Source organism: Lates calcarifer, linkage group LG5 (genome assembly GCF_001640805.2).
Source record: "Lates calcarifer isolate ASB-BC8 linkage group LG5, TLL_Latcal_v3, whole genome shotgun sequence".
NCBI classification, from domain to species: domain Eukaryota; kingdom Metazoa; phylum Chordata; class Actinopteri; family Centropomidae; genus Lates; species Lates calcarifer.
The window spans coordinates 23,796,673-23,819,131 of record NC_066837.1 but is presented as its reverse complement, the minus strand read 5'-3'; the positions used below and the strand labels follow the sequence as shown (position 1 = coordinate 23,819,131).

Below are 22,459 nucleotides of genomic sequence, written 5' to 3'. Positions count from 1 at the left end.
TAATGAGAATGTGTGTTAAAACTATTAGCAGTAATGGTTCAGTAAACAGGACAAAGTTTTAACAGACTTAAAACCAGAATCATGAAATGCACTGGTGTGTTTGTTCATGACATATATCAGTCTGCTTACCTGACTACTTTTATCAACTAGTATTTGTTTCTTTAATCTACTCACATAAAATGTCTGTAAGTAGCTCTGTAACAAAGCTCATCACTGTTTTATTAATATATTAATAATATGTATATTTAATAATATATATAAATATATAAATAATTACATGTATTCAAACATGTTTATGGCAATGCTTCATCATGCTAATATAAATTGTCCACACACTTCAACATATGTGCACCAACACTGCGCTCTGCGCTCTGCGCTCTGCGCCAAAGCATGCTTCATTAGATAGTGGCCAGTCATCTGATAATGACCAATGACCTGTTTACTTGTGAATTGAAAATAGTGAGGACTCATGAGGCTGCAGTGTTGCATATTATAATATGTATAATTAGTAAGAATTAGTAAATAGTATAATTTCATAATGAGGATGAAATCAAACATTTTAAATGATTTGAAGTAAAGTGCATGGCAGGAGTGCTTCCTTTAAACATTTCTGTGTATGTTTAAATACAAAAAGTGGAACAGCTCACTACCAGAGATGCACTGGATTTGACTGCCAACAGATCGTGGAGGAAGAAAGTGGTCACTGAGGCTCTGGTAGAGTATGGTTAATTATGATGATAAACACAACATCAAACATCCTGTCTAGGTTTGTCACTGGCAGATATGAAAGGAAAGGTAGCTTTATTTTGTAGATGGGAAAAATGTGAGATTATAAAATAATATGGGCAAAGTAAGAGATAATAAGGGGGAATTTTAAACTTGACTTGTAAATCCTTGAGTGTTAGGTTAGAGTAGGTTATTATAAACAGTAATAATAACAGATAATGAACGCAAAAATACATATTTTTCTTTAGGAAAACATAAGAATAATAGAAATAAAAAAGGTTAGGAAAACATGTAAGGTTTCTGCAGTAATTAGCTGCACCTGAAAATAACAAAAAGCTGAAGAATAACATCTAAACGTTCATTTGCTTCCAACAAGCTATTACAAAATGTAGTTTTATAAAATGCTGCAAAATTAACACTTAACAGTGCAGCCTCGTGAGTCCTCACTATTTTCCATTCACAAGTAAACAGGTCATTGCTGAATGGCCACCATCTAATGAAGCATGCTTTGGAACAGAGTGCAGTGTGTGTTGGTGCATGTATATTGAAGTGTGTGGACATTTTGTATAATGTGATGTGTGAAGCATTGACAGAAACATGTTTGAATATGTGTAATGTTCATTTAAACAGTGATCAGAAATAAGCTTTTATTATAGAACTTCGTACAGACATTTCAATGTGAGTAGATTAAAGAAACAAATATAGTTGATGAAAGTAGTCTAGACTGATATATGTCATGAACAAACACACCAGTGCATTTCATGATTCTGGTTTTAAGTCTGTAAAAACTTTATCCTATTTATTGAGCCATTGCTGCTAATAGTTTCAACACACTCCACACACATGCATATATGCATGTATATACAGATTGGTCTTTGTCTTCCCGGTGAAGACATGTGGCTCTGACTTCTGAGAAGACCTGTGTGTGAAAGGTGATTATATTCTGGCTGCTGTTTATCTTTTGACACAAGGCAGAGGCAGGCTGCTGTCATCCCAGAGATAACGGACCTCTGACTGCTGCTGATCCCTGATGACTAGCCCACCTCTGATAAAGACTCTCTGTCCCTCTGAGTGACGACTACACAAGACATCCTCTACACAGGTTGTAAGTGGTTGATAGCGTCACAAAACAGAATCTTTATGGCATTAAACACATTACACCAGTTCATCTACAGCCTGCTTTGGATGTTGGAGGAGACTTCATTTCCAAAGGCTTTAGACTAACATGTTAATTTCTCTCTCTCTCTCTCTGACAAAAAGCAGAGGTAGTGTGTGTTAGCCATACCCTATATACAACACACACTGATTGATGAAGAAATACCATAAAATATAAGTGAAATGATTTGGAAAACTGGTATGAGACAGAGAAGAATTGATATTTTTAGGCTATGCATACATAACCTCATTATTTCATTCATTATTTAAGCTCTTCTTAACGCGATCACCTGATTTCCATGCCCAATTTTTAAAAAAAAACCAAAAACTTTCTCATAATTTTTCTTTCAGGCTTCATGATATGATATTGTTCTTTAATGAACCTTGTGAGGAAAATGGCCTTATGTGGCAGCAAGGTAAATGGAAACATTATAGTTGTATAAATCTTGTATTTTAAATTTTCATTTATATCACCTGCTTACCTAATAATATTCCTTTAATGATATGTGTAGTCTAGACTGTGGCTAAATCTTCATGGTTAATGTAACAAACTTTTTTTTTTTTTTTTTTTGCTCATTAATAGCAAGTAATCAAGCGTCAACTCAAACAATCAATCCGTCTTTGGCTCCATCTAGTGGCCATATATTGTCACTGCACCTCTTTCTTTGGGGAATAATAACAAGTAAACGGAAAACAAATAAACGACACAGCGAAGCTCTCCGTTTTTAGAATAGTCCGTCGTTAAAGACAGAAAGTAGTCTAAAAATGATTTGAAATTAGGAACCAAAAAAAAAAAAATCTCATCATTACGTTGCCTTAACACACGCCAAGTTTTATTTGGTGGTTGCTATAGCAACGGCACTCAGTTAAATGGAGAAGACGCTGCTGGTTGTGTTTAGGAAGGACTTTTGCTAAAAAAAGAAGTGTTTCGGTAAATTCTTTCTATTTCTATTTCTAGTTATCATAAGTTTCAGACGCCTCTGACATACAGCTGTTCTTGTTAGCCACCTAGCAAGAGATTTAATGAAAACGGTATTTAGCTAAGCTAAAATTCACGCAAATATTAAGCTGTGGGGTCATGACTGTTTTTGTTGAAGACAATATTTCACGCCAAGTTTTATTTGTATGGTGGCCTCAGAGCTGTGAAACCGAAAATCTCTGCACATTATACTGACATAATGTTCAGGGAACTGTCATTGAGCTCCATGATTTGTCTTTAATTGATATCATCACTGCAGCCTGCCTCTAGGCTCAGAGATAGGTTCAATTCCCAAATTACAGCTACAATGTAGCTCACAATTTATCGGATACACTGTTTACTTAAACCCCAGGGATTGTGGGTAATGTATTTTATTTGTCTTTGAGGTTGCAGATGGAGTCCTCTTCACAAAGTAGAGCTGGCGGGGGACTGTGGAACAACCCCAGGGCCACCTCATACAGCAAGGAGACCCAGGACATGCTGAGATGTGAGATGATGCACTTATTGATATTCTGGTGTGGGTGGTTAGGTGTGGATGGGACATACACAAATAGAGTCTGTGTGTGCAGGTTCATAGAAGTGTTTACCTCTGTATAGGACTATGCTGTCTGTTTCTCTCACCATGTTCTTCCCTTTGCCCAGTAATGATGCAGGAGTCAAGACTCACCAACCTCCAGAGAAAACAGATCAATGAATGTCTGAAAAGTAAGTCTTGGGATGAAGGTTTGGGAGAGGTCATTTGGAGATACTCAAGTGTAATAATCATGTATACATATTTTTATAAAGTATATTGTTGAAAAATATTTCAACGTGATCAACTACCCACCACATATTTTATTACTCAGAATATTACATATTGTCAAAATATCACATTTTAGCTCAAAGGTATAATAATTCTGATGATTCCTGTCCCTACATTAATTCACATTTGCAATGCACTAATTAAAATAGACAAATCCTCAATCAGCATTGAATTTACTTTGCGTGCTGCACTACTCCTTTAACACATTATTTTAGCCAGTTAGCATCACTACATTTTATATTGCCACATTAAAACTGTTGTTTTTTTGTTTTTTGTTTTTTAATAAAAACCTTTCCTCCACAGACGGAGCAGCTTTGCCACTTGCCTCTGACCTGACATCGTCACCACCTCCCACTGCAGCCTAAAACCACCAAGTCTGTCCAGAAACGCCTGCCAGGCAAGCCTCAAAGACGCAGCGCTGAATCTTGTCGTTCTGGGAACAGCTATGTGAGAGAAAAGTTCCTGTCCCGCTCCCACAAGTATGTTCTGAGGCCAGCACTTAAACTAGTTCTGCATATACTGTGTTAAAACAGGCCTATATTGCAAACATTTACAGTATGGTAATTTGTCACTAAATCTGTTGTAAATTTAGCTTTATTTTCTGAATCTTGAGAATCATACAATCATATTGTCACTCTCTTTTTTTCTCTTTCTCTAGGAGACTTGGAGAAAGAGAAGAGGAGGCTTCAGAACATATTGGCGACAGGACAAGAAGAGCCCACACCTGCATCTTCCCAAAATGCTAGGAACCCAGAAGTGATGGAGGAGAGAGACCAGTATCAGGAAGGTGAGACTAACTGCACAGAAACAGATGATGTAGAAAAGTTACAGTAACTGGCTGTGACAAACAAACAGACATTCCCATTATAACCTGAACAGAAACACACCACATTTCACTTGAGATGTTTTGTATAAGAGCAAGATGATGTTGTAACTGTTTGACTAAATATATCCACTTAAAGAAGTCTAATAATAACCTGTGCATGTATATATAGTTCTGGATGAGATAGAGGAAAGAAGACAGTTTCTGGCAGATATGGCCTCTCTAGGTCAGGAGAAGCAGTACATCAACATCATCAACACTGAAATATCCCAGGTAAAAAAGCAATGGTTTACACACTATTTTGCCGTACTATATTTTGGAAAAGCTTTTTGTAACTTCACATCTAATCTAAATTGTATCCCTTCAGGATACAATATAATTATATCCTGAAGGGCAGATTCAGATTCAGATTCCATGCATACTGAAAGAAAAAAGGCATAACCTTTTCCTTACTGAAACAACACTTGAATCGCACTGAAACCTGTGCTGTGTCACAACTCCAATCCAGAAAATCAGAGAGCTGGAGGCACTGGAGAAGGCCTGCAGTACCAAGAAGGATGTAGAAACATCCAAGAGGGAAGAGAGTGCAGAACAGACCGCAGAAAACATGGACAGCAGAGAAGACTGACCACTGACCCGTCGCTTGGAAATTACTTGGAAATCAGGTGCAAGCAAGATAACTGTCAAAACCATTAAACACAGACTGCGAAAGACAGTACTGCAATGTGGTGTAATGAGTGTGACTGTGATGTCTGCAAAGAGGTTGCAGCTAGCACGCTGCACTGTGCAGCAGCTGTTTCTGCAGCTGAGGTGTGACAAAACAGCAGTGAAGACAAAACTGTCAGGCTGTGAACAGATTCAACTCACAAGAAACAAACACCATCTGCTTGCATTAACTTATTTTATTCCTCTGCCTTCCAGTGTCAGTATGCGATATAATCCTGCTGCTGTTTTTAGGACAATGTATAGCGCTACAGAAGCCCTTGGTTTCAGCTGGACAGGAAGACAGGCACAGAGCAGAAACAGACACAATAGAGATAACCATTTAAAATGGAGGACAAACAGACAATCAAACTGACAAAACAGAATGAGTAAACAATATGGGCATTTACATTAGCTCTAACAAATGATGCCAATCCACATAAGCAATTAAATAAATGGCACTCAAACAAACAATCTCAACATAAACACGTTTTTGCAATCCACTCTTAAGGCAGAACACTGAAACATACAGAAAGGCATAGTAAAATATAAATTAATGATTGCATATTCAGGTTTTCCTCCAATGGTTAAAACTGTTACAGTTGCTAAAATACTGAATATCTGCCTTTTCTAATATTCATTATTGCATGTGTGACCTTTCATATTAATAAAACTTTCTAACAGACATCTGCAGTTTAATACTTTCTACCAAGCTGTCCTCCAGAATTTTTTAAAAACCGATCTGATTTTGAGTCCTGCTTTTGTTTCCAATCATGTACACTCATAAAATGTGTGTTTATGTTCATCCATGTGTTTGATGATATTCATTTACACAGATGACACCATTGGAAAACTGTCACTGAATAAACTAAAAACAAGGAAAAAAACAATCAGCCGTAATATAGCAGCTAGAAGAGCTTAGGTATCCATTGTTGACTGAGCATTTTAAGGGGAGATGTTGCTAAGTATAAAACAGGGTTCATCTAACAGAAAAAAAGAAAAAAAAAAAACTAGTACCACAGGCTCAAACCAGACATGACATAAAACCTTCTCAGATATCCATCTACTGACCTTTGAACATAAGGAGCAGAGGAGACAGGTATTCAAGGTGCATAAACAGGATAAGAATAAAAACATATTAAAAACGAATGGATATGAAAGATAAAATTGCATCCAACTCACGAATCACACCACTGTTGAACCTTGACAAAAAGCCTAGAGGCAGAGTCACTGTGCAGGGAAAGTGAAGCGAGAGCATCCAACGAATCAGTGCAGTAATTTAGGAACCTAATCTACATCTCACTAGCTTGAAAGGTCGGAGAGCTTACAAACATGTCAGCCCTTAAAGCACTTGAGTTGTTATACTGTCTATTTTAACACACAGTGGCAATGGAAAATAGTCACTGGGGAGATTTTTTGGAGAAGCGTAATGACATGAGCAGGGACTGGGTCCAGGGTTGCACTTGAGTCATTAATAACACAGTTAGAGGAGACATCATCTCATCCTTGTTGACCTGATGTATTTCTGTTCTCACATACTTTTTTATTTTGCTTAGTCATGTTAAAGCAGTCTTGTATCCTCTGTAGGAGAGTGTGTCCTCTGTTCAGCTTTTCTCTTTGCGAGGGCTGTGACTATTGCCTGGTTCTGCTTTATGGCTCAGCCGCTTCAGCACCTTAATGGGTTTGAACTTTGCTCCTTTCTTCTTCTGCTGGTCGCTGCTTGGATCCTTATGGAAGTCTGATGAGGATGAAAATAGGAAAAAGGAGTGACATCTAACACTTACATGTTCTGCTCAGTGACTGCTCTCATTTAAAGTATCTTTTATCTGCTACAAAAGAAACTCATCATTCCTACCTTTCTTCTTCAGCATGGCTTCCATAAGTTTATCCTCCTCTTCTTCCCTGTGACAGAATAGTTGTTAGATAACTGGTAGCTGCAAACATCATCACCAGTCAGTACTTCCTGGGTTACTGATTACCTCTGCCTGTCCTGATCCATGCTGTTGACGATCTGGTTGCGCTGTTCAATGATGGTAACCAGCTCGGCCATTAGCTCCTGCTCCCGGCTCTTGTCATCCTCCGTCCAGTCTTTCTCTGAGAAAGAAAGGGTAGTTGATTAATTATTTATTGCGTACTACATATGTCAATTCACTAAGTAAATATCACAAGATAATTATGAGTGCACTGATACTCTGTGGGTGTTTAGAAGACTGATGAATAAATGAAGCAAAGGTAATATCAGTAAGTAAATGTACATCCTATTAGGGCAGATAGCCAACAGATAATCTGCTGTTGATCAGTGTAGCCCTGAGCAGTGTATGCAGTATGTGGAATGTGATGTTTGATGGCAGAAGACATACAGGTAATGAGTTTGGCTGTATATGTAGGTATGAAGGCCAAACACACCTGGTTTGTTGAGAAGACACCTCAGCTCATACTCCACATCGGCTTGCCTCTCTTCCAGGTTCTGCTGCTTCGCCCTGCGGCAACAAACTGTATATTAGAAACTGGTATCCTGCTATTCACTATTTTTAACCTACTTTCTGCAAAGAACAACACAAACAACAAATAAAACATCTCGTCCTTCCTGAAACAAGACTTAGATTTGCACATTTGGGAACTGGACGGTGTTTCATGTATAGTTTGAGATTTTTTTCATTTTTCACATTTTGATGTTAAATAATCTCCAGTCAGTTTTATTGTTTCAGATACTTTGCAAAACATTGTTACAGCACTATTTACTTCTCCACTGTCCAGCAGTACACTGATATTGTTACACATAATCATTGTGACTGAAGGAGGGAAAGGAAACCACTTCAAATTTGCATCTAATGACAGACTGTGAGTCACTGTGATGTCAGGTATATGACTGATTTGAGTCACACAGTAAAAACATCCGCCTCTTTCCACAGCCTGAAACTTACGTGTAGACCAGCTCAGCCTCTCGTCGGACTAAAAGGTGTTTCTCGTGGATCAGAGTGAACCAGTCCACCAAGAGGTGCTCTTCATCCTCATCTGTGATCACAACAGAGAAACACAAGGATATACATTCGGTTTACATGATTATTTATTATTCTTTTGGGCAAAATTCAGGCATCTGGGCTTTTTTTTTTTTTTTTTGCTTTGAGCCTAAGTGACAATTTGCAAGCTGCTCTTTTTTTGTAATGTTCCAAATTTTGAATATAGTGAAACCTTGTTTAGCACAACATGTGTGGACTCAAGGAACTCCCTTAAAAGAATTGCAATGTGATACCGTTAGGGTTGTCTCTCAGCTTCTTCTCCAGCTCCACTCCCCTCTTGCTCCAGCTCATCCAACTGTTTCTCCAGCTGACTCATCTCCCCGTGGATGTCCTCCACTGGGATAAACTGATCTGACTGCACCTGTAGGGAAGTTTGGAACGAATTGTTCATTTGAGTACTTAATGTCCCTTCTATTAATGCTGTCTCTATGCTGAAACATGTATTCTGTCTTTAGTTGTTATACCTTGCGTTTGATTAGTGGGAAGCCATGACCAGGGGCTGGGGGTCTGGCAGGACGAGAGCCCCTTGGTGGTCTAGTTTTGGATTTAGCAGGGGAGGGAGAAGCTTTCCTGTTGAATGGGTTCTCCTTACATATCCGCTAAAATGAGAAAAGCGCTGAATTTATATCATGTGCAAAGTGTATTATTTTATATTGCTTTATTTGGAGGTGGTCGTCTTACCTTGTTGTGCGATTGGGTGGCCCCTGAGGCCAGTGGGCTGGGGGTTGTCGGGGGTCGTGGTGGAGGAGCTCCTTTGGTCCCTGAACTGCGACTGGTCTGTGGAGTGGCTGGAGCTGAGCTGGCGTTCGATGGCATGGGAGAGGGGTAGGGGCTGGGGGAGGGATGAGGCAGACGCTCGGTCGAGGAGGAGGAGGAAGGGGAGGCTGTGGAGTCGCATGGTGAACAGATGGAAGGCTCTGAATGACTTTTGGTGAAGGCGTGTTCCTGGTCGCTGCTGGCACTGCCACCCAACGGGGGCTGGGAGGAGCTGTGGTCCGAGCCAGAGGACAGACTCTCTATGCTGAGAGCTGGAGAGGGAGAGCAAGAGGAGGGCTGAGAGTGAGGGAGAACTGAAGAGGGAAAAAGATTAATTGAAAACAAAGAGCAAAGAGTGCAAAAATGAAACAGAAATCAAAGTAGTTGGGACAGATTGAAATGGAGAAAGGATGGAAAAAGAGCAAAAAACAATGAACATTTACAGTATATACAGTATCTCTTTCTCTTCCTTGTCTTTCTTTTGTGGGATAGAGACTCTGTGTTCCAAACTTAGAGTTGTTGTTCCAGGTAAACTATACTGAAATGCCAACATTTAAAATTGGAGGGTGTTTAAAAACCCACATCAAATCAACTGTTTAGGAATTGGAGCCCTTTACACTTGTGAACTGTGCATCAAGGTTTAGCAGTGTATTTTGTTTCATAGTTACTTTATGAGAAAGTAAAGGGCATGAAGCTGGTTCTATGTGTGACATAGTGTCAGTGAGGAAGAGGAAGTAGGAGGAGGCACACTATCATGAGGCTGAAAAATGTCACACAGCATAACATAATGTATTGGTATATTGGTATATTGTTATGAAACAAGAATACACTGACGAACTCAGCAGATATGAGAGACCACAGAATAGACCACAGAGTACTCATACAGTGACTGACAGAAGGTCGTACAATAACAATAACAACAACAGTGCAACAGCAACACTCCACAGGGGCATCTGTGACTAAATGTAGAGCTGTCAAAAGACAAAGACTCCATCAGCTTAACCTCAGAGGGTTACCACAACATGCAAAGCCTCAAGAATGCACAGACCAGATTACAGCTTTGAAAACAGTACAGTAAGAAACCTGTAGAGCTACGGAAATAGTTTTTTGGATCAGATAAGACAAACATCTCCGTTCAAACACAAGGAAAGGCATCGGAATCCTTAGGACAGCATTTAGTATGCAGCAGGACAATAATGGCTAGGTCGGTCCTCAATGCAATAAAACATACATGGTCACCTGCTGCAGACCACAGTCACTGAACTAAATATTAAATAAAACTATTGTATATACATACTCTAATGCATCCAATTACATTTGATTGAATAGTTTATGCTCATTTAATTTTAACACCAATGTACTAAAATACTGCAAAAATTTGTTTTTCAATAAATGTCCTAATATATGTCTAAATACTGCTATTTAGTAACATGTAGTTTGCAGCACAGGAAACTAGTGTTCTCCTCCCAAAACGTATTCATTTCTACCTTACTAGTCCACATGAAGGGTAATTTAATACTAGCAAGTATTTGCATCTCTGCAGAGTACAAACTTATTTAGGTGAGGTGGTATCACACTAAAGGAGAGTAGAGTCAGAGTAAAATCTCTAACTCTAATCTCTTTGTATTTTTTTCCTGTATGAGATGTTTGTGGTAAAACTGACCTTGGTTACTGGTAGGTGGCTGTGGAACCCGGGGTGCTGGGCGTTTCTTGCTCCGAGTGTTCCCGGGGCTGGCAGAGCGGGACGAGCTGCCTCCACTAGGGGGAGTGTCAGTACCTGTTGATTCAGGCGCCCGAGTGATGCTGTACCACGGGTGACTAGCTGCCACCGTGGGTGGAATCGCGCCTCCTTCGCTCTCCTCCTCTTCCTCTGCCTCATTATTTTCATCATCGTCGTCCTCAAACGGGTTGGAAGGCAGGAGGGGGCGTGCTGGGTCTGGAGCCCTCTCCTTTGAGAGAGGACAGAGAGCCTGTATTGGGAGGTGTTGCCAATCCGGCAGGGGGAGGGGGAGGGGCTTTCTTCTTCTTGGGCTCTGACTGGACCAGGGCGAGCCAAGGTGGGTCTTTGGGTTTATGGGTGCCACTGGACAGGCTGGACAGTGAAGATACACAGATAGGCATGGAGGGGTCACAGAGGGGAAGACAACAAAACACAACCAAATGGAGGCATGGAGGAACAAACAGCTACAGTACATGCTGTAACAAGATGCAATTCAGAGAAAGACTGTGCTGATATGATTAAGGTCGGTGAAATGGCAGAACTGGACACAAAAAGTGACAGAAATTGAGATACCTTCCAGGAGACTGTGATCTCTCTCGAGGTTTGGGAGGAGTTGGAGGCTTCTGATGTTCACCTATGATTTCAGGTAAAATGTGAGGATCAGTATCAAATAATATATTTATCTTTGTAACAATTTATGTTCTGCAATAAGCACACACCAGCTGTGAGGCTGTCTGTTGTACGGGGTAGCCGAATCCGAGGGGCAGGGCGAGGAGGAGGGGTGGGTTCAGAAACCCTGCGGGGGGCTGGCACCGGCACCGGCCGACTGACACCTTCATGATGGCTGACAGGTGTAGAAGGGAGGTCCCCATTGGCTGTATATTTGGCTGGTGTTTGAGTGTCTTCCTCCTTCTCTCCGTCCTCCTCCTCTTCATCACTCTCATCAAAAGGGTTGGGAGGAGAAGAAGAACGTGGTTTCTCCTCTGTCGCTCCACTAGCATCCATGTCTTTTGCTTTTTCCAAAGAGTCTGCTTTGTTTGTTGTAACAGGAGTGACAGTGGCAGAGTCAGTGGCAGGTGTGTCAGTATCATTTGTTCGGCTCGCTGAGGATGGAGTCTTTGTCCGGTCCCTCTCAGAGGGCGAGGTGTGAGGAGTTGTGCTGCGACAAATCCTGGCAGACTGTACTGCCATTGGTCTCTTACTAAGATCTGGTCGGCCGTTCTGGTTGGCTAAAGCGTGCCTTGCAAGGTGATGTGTACAGACCAATGCCCCAGAGTCGCTCCCTATTTTGTAAGATCCAGGAAGCAGAGTGCTGTGACACTCTGTGCACCTGAGACAAGAAGATACAGCAGGAGATCTTAAATAGGTTATAAAGATTGTTGAGATAATATATAAAGCTAAAAAAAAGGTGAATCATTAATCAAGTACAAATGTGACAAAATACACTAAGATATGTTTTCATTGTTAGTGGCAGAGTGTGCCAGTCCCATGGTAAATTCATTGTGCTAAATTATGCACAATGCGAGCTTGTGTGGCTGCACTGCTGTAAATACACCAGTTGCTCTTATGTTATAATTCTGACAAAGTAGCTGTTTGCAGCCCCAGAATTAGAGAAACTGTAGTATAAAACGTTAGTATAAAACTTGCTGTTACTACCTCTAACCACGAGTGTAGCCAGATCAACCAAGATTGAAGTCTTAAGGACTATAACTCTAAGAAAATGAAGAATTTTTTCAGAGCTAAATAAAATCTATAAATAAAGTAGTCAGTCAGCTGTCGCTGCGGGATTCACCTGAAGCAGTTGCGATGGTAGAGCTTGCCGTCCACCAGAAACCTCTGCACCAGGTGAACGTGTTTCTGGCAGGCAGCGCAGGTGCTGCTGAGCGTGTTGCGCTTGACCGCTGCAAACGCTGCTACGTCTGTCTGCGCAGGCTTGCTCGGCTAGTGCGAGTGACCGAGGCGTTGTTCGCAGGGTAGGTGGGACAGGGCGAAGACGTCAGGGGGAAGGGGGGAAGATGGAGAGTAATGGGGAGGGAGGGAGATCAAACACGGAGTCAGGATTTGAGGATGTGGATCATTCATTCTGTTAAACTAGCTACTATCTGCTTGGTCACTGCAACATCTACTGCTCATTGATTCATGTGGCTCATTACTGAATTTCTTTTTAATTTTAAAACACCATTTGATAAATACCAAAACATATGTCATGATAAAAAAAAGTTTTGGTTAGTAAAAAAACCAAATAGCTTGGGTTATAGTGGCTCTGGGAGTCAAACATTTGGGATATGATTAATATTTAGGATTGATATATTGTTTTAGTCACTTGTTTTTTTTTTTGGTTTTTGTTATTTGTGGTAAGTAAGTAAAGGATTTAAAAGCAGCATATACAAAAACTTGGCACACAGTGTTAGGAGAGTACAACAGTTAGTCTTTTATGTACAAGAGATGGTTAAATAAAAGAATGACCTAACTGTTTTGCTTCCACCTCCTAGCCCAACCCCCCACCCCCACCCCATCCTATTGCCTAGGCTCAGGACCAGAGAGTGGAGGGGGGATCAGATGTGAGGAGGAAGAAGAACAGGAAGAGGAGGGAGTGGAATGAATTTCCATCTGAAGAGGGGGGGGCGGACGTTGAGGAGGAGAGGGGAGTAGTACATGGGAGTATGGGGATGGAGGACAGAAGGTGAAGGCATGCGAGAGAAAAGAGAGACAGGATACAGAGGCTATCTTTATAGACTTACTCTACCTCTGGTGCTTTGATTTTCCCCTGCTGTGCAACACAAAGCCCATACGAGGAAGTAGTAATTATAAAATACATCTGTGAATATTGTATATTGTTGAACATAAATGGCATGATGGGATTTGTATTGTACAGATCTGATTAGTTAATACCCCAAAATAGCACATGCAGAATTATACTTAGATATTACAAGATTTCTGATACACACCAAATGTATTACCAAAAAAATATGTGAGGTTTCTGTGTGCTTTTCCAGGCCACAAAAGGACATCATTAAAAAATATTACTTAAAAAAAATTAACATGCAGGCTCCAGCAGATACTTTTAGCATGCAGAGCTTATGGAGTTTAGTGTGGTCTTAAGTCTACCAGGCCTTGGACATCCATCAAAAAAGGGTATATTCCGGTCATTTCTGTGCCCTCTCCTGGTGCCAAGCCTTGTTCTTACCTCAGACTCAACCACTTTGTCTTCCAAAGGGGTTGGCGGCCTTTTCTGGGCCGGCTCATTATGACCAACAGAACTCAGCCTCTTCATGCAAGGGGGGTTAGCTGTGAGGGAGGAAGGAGAGGAACTCATCAGTTAATGACATAAACTAATTATTCTAAGCTGTTTTCACACCCACAAATTAAGTTGCTCAATTTCAACATGTGCTGGGTGTGGACAGTTTACAGGGCTTTGAAATTATGATCAGATAAGAAATATGCTAAAAAGCTAAAGGGCTTCAGTAACAAGATAAACTCATAGCATAGATAGATAAATGTCCTTTACAGAGTGTACACCACTGTGAGTAAAATCCAGCTGAATTTAGTGCACCAACCTTGAGACTTGTTGTTGAAGAAGTTGTAATACTGGGAGACATAGGTGATGATGCTGAGCCGGTCAGGCACTTTCATGGACACCATGTCCTCTGGGTCCAACAAGGCTGGAATCCCCAACTGTGTCTCGGCCACTTCAAAAGCCTATAATGAGACAAAAACAAAGAATATGAGGGAAGGCTGGAGCTAAGAGAGGTAGGTAAGGGTAGGAGATAAGAAATGAGCTGAGAAACAGTAAGTGTTGACTTTACATGCAAGACAATAGTTCAGTTAAACTGAAAGGCAGTGATCTGATCATTACAACTGTTGCCTCTTCACTTCAACCAGTTGAACCAACTTGAACTGAAAAACTCACCAAACAGACCTGAATTACTTACTAATATTTCAGTTGATTGTTGTATTTCCATCAACATCCTCCATGCGAATGTACACAAACTGAGGACAGAATAATGTTTTTGTTGAATGTGTGCAACTAATCCAGATGCTTGTCACGGCCCACCAACGAGCAGACACTCAATGACCTGAATAATGTAACTCTGCCTGCCAAAACATCAGTCATTTGCTCACAGTGTAATGGTTTGTACTTTGAGGGTAACCATCACTCTAATGAAAAATTCCACTGAAGAAATGAGAGAGCGGGTAAGGTTACATAACAACAGGGATACAATCGTTGGCAGTTATACAGCACTGACATAATCCAGCCAAACAAATGCTAAATTAATCATAATGCACTGTACCATACTGTACAGATAATACCTGCTTTACAGCTAAAGTGTTCCTCTCTTAGGTCTACTCCCCTGCAATTTACTGAAAACTAGTGAAAGTTCTAGACCGATAATACTGATTCACTACAGACCTATTTCACAGCTTCATGCCACAGTCGTCACCAAAACAAACACAGTGCTGCTCTTAGTGAAGATGCCAATAGCTTTAAGTGAAACTGAGAGACTTTGAAAGCAGCTCTGATGAATGTTGTAGTCCAAACCATGATGCAATAATGAGCCAAGCTCCTTTCAGACTGATGCAGGGATGCAGGTTAAATGGATCAACATGTGTCTGGGCTACCTGACTTGCCTTTATCCAGGTATGAAAAGAAAAGGGAAAAAAGACACAGCGGGACCACATGGGTAGGCCAGCATGAGTGAGTGGAGGGAAGTAAAACTGACATGTATTTTTATTTGCTACTTATACAGCATAATCTAATTCGGTGTAAGCAGTAATGTTTGAAGAACTACAGCTGGGACAAGATCTCTGAACGCTGACAATAAGACATCAACCTTTGACAGCAGTCTGAATGTGATCTGAACATGTCATCAGTACACCTGCTCCTTTGTATGAAAAATCTATAAGAAGAGTAATCCCGGGAGAGAAACAACCATGAACAAATTTAAGAGGCTCACATCATAACAATCATAGATTGCTCACTCTGGCTTGGACCCTATGGATACAATGAAGTACTTGCTTTATTTATAAAAAAACAACTGCAAGCAAACACACCAGGAGTTTGCTTCTGGTGCTACCCCTCACTTACCCTGAGAGCTCCTGGATAAAAAGAATGTAAACAGCAGCAAAGAGCTGCCAAAGCTCAGCTCGGACTGAAAATGAGGAGACTCCCATTTCATCCCTCAATGTTCTGTTGGCTTACAGATGATGTGGAAAAACCCAACAAGAAAAATATGATTTTAAAAAGTTCCTGGATTCATTCTAGTTATAATATAAAGCTGCAAATTCAGCACTTTCACACTTAAAATCCTCTCTACATGGTCTCTCCACAGGCTTATGTCAAGGATTTTCCTCTTTTTTGGGGGGGTGGGGGTGGAGGGGAAGAGACGCTGCATGCTCTGGCTTCCTCCCTCTTTGCCCTCGTCAGGCTCCATCAGAATTAAGTAACACTCTCCACATAGACAGTCAAATACATTAAGTCACATTCACCATGACTGCATGCAGTCCTAAAACTTAATAATTTTATGATTAAATTAAGCACACACTAATGACGCCCGAAACAAAGTGATGGAGTTTGCCCACAGGTGATTACACTCGCCCTCCTCCAGGAGCTGACCGCCATGCTGACATTACCACACAACACAAGATCACAGGAGTGTTCTGACCTCAAAACATACAGCTGTAAAACTGACTCACCAGTCGGTTGTTCTCGTAGACATTCTCTTTAGACAGCGAGTCAAAGTCTCTGGAATGACAAAAGAGAATTAGTGTTAAAATTCCAAACAAGTATGCATATGTTGAGAATGCACTTAGCCAACATACGGCTATACTGTACAGGTTGCAACAACTGAAACTCATGGTATCTCCTTTTAGTAACTGTCCAAACCATGCCTAATACAGTACAGTACTGTATTTAGCTTGCTGGCCTATTTCCACTTATGCTATGAACCATCAAAAAGCTATTACTGGCTTGACAGCCTGACAGATAGAAATGGTGTGCAGTTAAGTTCCTAGCTACCACTGCAGACAATTGGTCCCAAACCACACATAAATGATGCCTGATGTAAAAAAAAACTGCCAGGACAAAAGGAAAGAAGTGGCTGTGCTAAACAGGAGTGATGGGCTGATAATTACAAGGCTCTGCTTTGAAATGCCTGAAGCGAGGAACTAAAGCCAGGCTCTCACCAGTAAACATCCTGCAGTAAAACTGGAAAATGTCTGAGGTGTTCTGGGATGAAAGTGTGGTTGTGTGCGCAAGTAAATTTATGTTGACTCAAGTGTCTAGCAGTGAAACAACAGTATGGCAGGAAAAAACATAGCGACCCTGGTGAGAGCTTGTGGAGACCATGTGGAACTCTCAACAAGGCAAAACCCTGTGAATGAGCTCCGTGTTGGAGCCACACAAAGTGACCTCTGTTCTCTCTAATCTAGTTCCCATGGTCACCTACACACTGAGCAGCAGCTCTAATGTCAAGATCATGTCAAAACAAGTCCACAGTCTCAAGTCAGCCAACATAGCCAGTTCAAACTGTAACACCTTTAAAAAAAACTGCCAAAACTGTTGTTGGGAGTTGAAATTTTCAAGGCCTCACTGAACAGACAGTGGCAGACGACACTGACACGGATGATGGAGTGCTGTGTGTGATCTGAATTGCGAACCTAATCCACTGTGACTCAGAGTCTCACTCCAAGGTTTATTTTGGGAAAGAGGACTGGTAAGGAACGTTGTGTGTCTGTGTGAGTGTGTGTGTGTGTGTGTGTGTGTTTGTGCACTGCGATGTCAGGTGTTTAAAATCCACATGATCAAAACCTGGGTGAACCAGTGTATCTGCTAAATCTGGTTCTGTCAGATGGCAAAGTTTGTGCAAAAAGGATTTATTTGATTGGGATTTGGTGATGTCGTGACAGTCAGAAAAGAAACTTGTGAATACATGATATTCAGTAGTTTTAGTACTGGAGTATGAGATGACACGAGTGCATTATGTAGATAAATTTCAGTACAGACAGGATACAGAGAAACAAAGAAGTAAAATAAAGTAAATAATAATGATAATGTATATTTACACTGCTAACTTACATTATAAAGTTTGACGAGGAACTCTATATGATCACAAATGAAATGTGACTTTGTTTGAGCTGTCCCATGCAGTTTGGTTAACTAGGCCTTGGATGATTTCTTGCAGCCATATCTACTCTCTGTCCAGTGGGCTGAGTGACAGTAAGTATTGGCTGAAGAAACTGAGATGAGGCAATTTGCTGTATTAACGTCTCTCCCCTGGATCAGTGTGATGTATTTTGATGAGAATACATTGGTTGCAGTGAGTGCAGGGTGGCTCCACGTTGGCCTGGCCCTGCATTAGAGTTAAATCCAGTTTGACAGGCGGAGGTCTCAGCTGCAGTTTAGCCTGACGGACTGTCTGTCTGGATCAGAGCACTTCAGCTAGGACACTACAGCCACACAGAGGGCTGAAAAGGGAGGCATGCTGGGAAACAAATCGGAGAGGCAGAACTCAAAAGCTGGGTGTTCAGGATTTTTTCACTGTCATACTCTGAGGTATACTGCTGTGATGTGTATGCAGATTATATTCCACTTCACTGACTTGTCCTCCAGTGACTGCTCCAGTGAATGTTTGTTCTACTACCATTCCAAGCATGGTCCAATTTGCACACAAAAGTCTGGACCACCTGACAGATGAACAGCATGAGCAAGAAGCTTATTGTCTAAAATCATTCCATCACAACACATTTTTCCTCCAGGACAGAGGAGGGACACAACATGTCATTTACCGGATGCTTTCATATAATCCTCCCACAACAAGGCTCACTGGCTTGTTTCAGTAGGAGTCAAACCACTAATCCTGATGCTGTCAAAGCCTGCTCTACCCACTCCACCCGCTCCACTGAGCTACACAGGGCCACATTATGCTGCATGGGACTAGTGCTTTTCCACAGAGATGCATTTCCAATATGAGTCATATGAATGTCAGAGTTTCTGTGTATGTTTACTGCCACACTGCAAATGATGGAAATATTTCAAATCAATTGATTCACTTATCTTGAAACATAAGCGTTAGAAGCATATTTGAACACATGACATTGGTGGTTCCTCTTATCTGGAAGATGAAAGTCACAGATAGACTGTCCCTATACAACACATACTTTGTACTTTTAGTATGACTGGGCAAAGGCTGGTTGAACTGACTTATCAAGCGATTTATCAGCTGTAAGTCAATCGGTGAGGAAGAGATTTTCCACTCTGAGGTCTCTACCAAAACAATGGAAATTCATCACTTCCTCATCCCTATAATAAGGCTCTCTAAATCACACTGATACTGCTGTTGTGTTTTGTGGTGGCTTATGTTCTGTGAGTGTAGGTGTAAAATGCAGAGAGGAGGGGTGTGTTGGTACAGACAGGGTATGGCTTGTCAGCCTGGGTTAATTACAGCACACTGGCCTCTCACACACTCCACAGAGTTCATAAAAATATTATTACTGGGGATTTTGGCTATGTTAAAACACACAGATAAACATTACAACCCACACAGTGCTTACAAATTTAACAAAATTGGCGATGTTTTCTCATTTCCAAGTCATCTAACCACTAACATTATTATATTCAGCCAAATTAATGTGGAAGCTTTGCACCTCTAAAAAACAGAAAGACTGTAATCTTTGTTGACAGGAGCTTTGAATAATCCCAGTCACATAAAACTTTTCAGTGAATGACCTAAAGCACAGATACGTTCAAGGCCTAGTTACTGAGACTGTTCTGCATTTGCATCCTGCAAGAATGAAGATGGCTGATATTTCTGTATTTGAATGCAGACTCAAAGATAACAGTTAACAACCTGTCACTCCTCAAAGAGATGTAAACACCTTTCACTAGAGCCTGCTGCTATGCTGTAAACCAGTTTATAATAGCAATAATACTACTGAAAACTAATTTCTCATTGGTAACTGCCTATCAGTTAGTTAATATCAATGTTACATCATTACACTTCTGTTTACTTACATCAAATCTGGTCTGTAACGATGTATGATGGCACAAAAAGCCAAACCGTCCCGAAAGGACGTTGACATGTCCTTAATTTCCACATCGTTGTAATTTTCACACTGTATCCGACACCACTCCTGGAGAGCCTTCAGAGATCCCATCATACTGCTGCCACAGAAATCAAAGTCTTCTTTTCAAATAAGATCGACGTGTTTTTGTCCCCGACGTGACAAGAGACAATACAAAGTCTTTTCTTCAATCATAAGCGAGTCATCGCCAGCGTTTAAGTGAAGGGGCGACAGCCAGGCAACACCCGATGTTGCGATACGTTACGCTCATCTACAGCCAGTGAGTCACGTTAAAAGACTAGCACGGCTTGCTAGCTAGATGTTAGCTAACTTTTGCAACTACAACATGCATTATGCCGCCACTACATCTCCTGTTCCGAGTTCACCGGAAAGCGAATAGCGTTTCAACAGCTAAACTGGTACTTTGACCAGAAGCACCGGGTTAAAACACGGCTGATATCTAGAGTTGATAACGATAGCTTGCCAACAAAGTTCATGACGTAGCCAACTTAGCTAACGTTAACCAGCTAAAGCAGCCTGCTGTTAGCTGGTTTGCCTGTTTTTGGTGAGCGCCGGCACTGTGAGGATTGTCTTTGCCAGTTCCGGGCGATGATGCAGTTTCAGCCGAGGCAGAGGTGATAGTTTCCTCCTTGAGGTGGACCGCAACACGATTTTTGTCTGTTGGTGCAGTGAATGCAGCGGCTGTTAAAACACTGGATAGAAAGTCCATTAAACCGCGCGCAACTCCTGACGCCCTCTCTGCGACAACAACATTAAAGCTCACTGTAAAGAAGACATCCCAGACAATTAATGTTGATCAAAGCAGTCCGGCGCCGGTCCCAAGCCATGTTAGCTGCATTGATTGAGGCACTGGCAGTCTGCCTGCTACCCTACTCAATGTCACGTTGTTGTTTCTCTTCGTGCCCAACTGGGGGAGCTCCAGAGCCGCTGCCTCAACTTCCATCCACGCGATATGTTACAAGAATCACGCGATACTGACCACTTGTTTATTCCCGGAAAGATGGCGGCGGCGGCGCCTCCAGATGAGGTTAGCCTGCAGTCTCGAATCAGTAAGTCACCATACATTATAATACCAGATTAACTTTTGAACGTAATGCGATAGCAATACACTATTAAGGAACAGGGACATATATTATCAGTTTGAATTTGCCGCTGTCGGTCATTGTGCCCTCCCTGGGGAATAGTTTTTAGAGAGTCAAGTGGGCGAATGTCATCAAATCAAAAAGTGCAGTTGGTGATAAAGAACAAACTCATTCAGATAATGTATTGCCTCTACTGTAATGTGCTTGCATTGTGACCCCACATTATGTTTACTGTTGTCAGATTGAGGTTAGTGATGTTACTCAGACATGGCATTTAAATTTAAAATCCCTGTAATGCCCAGCTGAATGCTAACAAGATCAATTAGCCAGCTAGCTTCTGACCAAAGATGTGTCAGCTGAACCCAAGCGGTAACCAAACCAGGAACTGTCACTTCTGCTATAACCTTAGGATTTAGTCACTCATTTTCTGTAAGGATGAGCAACTCAAACCGGAGAACTGAGAGTTTGCAAACAACCGGAGGCTACAGCTGCTGTATTACGAACCTACGAACAACTCTGAATGCTGCCTCTGTAAAATCTCAGTGTTTGAGTTGTCACTATCTGCGATCGGTTAGTGATAATCTGAGAGTTGTGACAGACTTAACAAATTCATCAGGAACTAAGAGGAAAGCATGTCAGGAGACTCATCAGAAATTCACCCACATGCAGCTGTTTCAGACAGAGTAGTTTAAGATGGAACAAATGCAAAATTGTTGTCTAATTTTAGTCCAGACCACTGCGACTCCCTGTAGATACTCTCTCTCAAAAATCTCTTCATTCCCTGCAACTCATACAAAATACTGCAGCTAGATTCCTAACTGCTTCCAGAGAATGTGTCCACATTACTCAGATTTTAGCCTCCCTACTTTGGCGACCAGAGTCTTTTTGAATTGATTTTAAAACACCATTAAACTTCTGTCTGGTGTGGCACCTCCTTATATCTCAGAACTTGTCAGGTTGTTGTTGTCTGTCCCAAAAGTGCATTTGCTTTAATTCCCTCAGACTTTGCAGTGCCCTGCCCAAAGAGATCGAGTGTGCCAAATATCTCCCCCAGTTAAAATCACTGATCAAAACATACCTGTAGAGAGTTGCTTTTACTTCTTGGCTCTAATACTTTTATCCTTGTTTTTTTATACTTTCTTTAGTCTGATTGTTTTAGTGATTTTATTGTTTTTAAAGACATATTTGTAATTACCCCTGTTACATTTGCCTTGCTAATTGACTAATTGTCTATTTTCTCCTTATCTTTTATTGCTTTGTTCTATTTCATGTATGTACAGCACATTGTAATTCTGTTTAGAAAGGTGCTACATAAATAAAGTTATTATTATTAATAATAATGTGTTTTTATTTTTCACAGACAAGGCCACCAACCCTCTGAATAAGGAGAATGACTGGGACAGTATCAAAGGGTTTTGTGATCAGCTTCAACGATGAAGCGGAAGGGTGAGCTGATAGTGATGATTAATATCACACTCATTTCAGTATCACTGTTCCATTTCTCACCATAAACAGAATTTCTGCTGTTGATCTAGAGTCCACACCCTTAGTATTTGGACAGACATCTCCCACACAGTTCTTTCTATGCTGTGTAGCCCTTTGTGACAAATCCT

At 41.1% G+C, this 22,459-nt stretch overlaps 2 protein-coding genes across 2 annotated transcripts; one reads left to right on the top strand and one right to left on the bottom strand.

Annotated features, from left to right (window-relative positions):
• Positions 1 to 432: 432 nt before the first annotated feature.
• Positions 433 to 5,874, top strand: lg5h22orf23 (linkage group 5 C22orf23 homolog). The gene is given in 10 exon segments (XM_051070807.1): positions 433 to 714; positions 1,698 to 1,828; positions 3,247 to 3,347; positions 3,503 to 3,565; positions 3,966 to 4,018; positions 4,020 to 4,124; positions 4,126 to 4,141; positions 4,321 to 4,449; positions 4,658 to 4,758; positions 4,994 to 5,874. Coding segments are annotated over 8 exon segments (681 nt in total). The 5' UTR covers positions 433 to 714; positions 1,698 to 1,828; positions 3,247 to 3,253; the 3' UTR covers positions 5,114 to 5,874.
• micall1a (MICAL-like 1a) lies at positions 5,373 to 20,726 on the bottom strand. Its single transcript, XM_018664664.2, is given in 18 exon segments — positions 5,373 to 6,925; positions 7,043 to 7,089; positions 7,167 to 7,281; positions 7,594 to 7,667; positions 8,112 to 8,202; positions 8,441 to 8,483; positions 8,485 to 8,568; positions 8,672 to 8,806; positions 8,889 to 9,235; positions 10,627 to 10,891; positions 10,893 to 11,055; positions 11,257 to 11,317; positions 11,403 to 12,013; positions 12,476 to 12,624; positions 13,871 to 13,971; positions 14,241 to 14,382; positions 16,378 to 16,426; positions 19,694 to 20,726. Coding segments are annotated over 18 exon segments (2,757 nt in total). The 5' UTR covers positions 19,840 to 20,726; the 3' UTR covers positions 5,373 to 6,791.
• Positions 20,727 to 22,459: the final 1,733 nt, after the last annotated feature.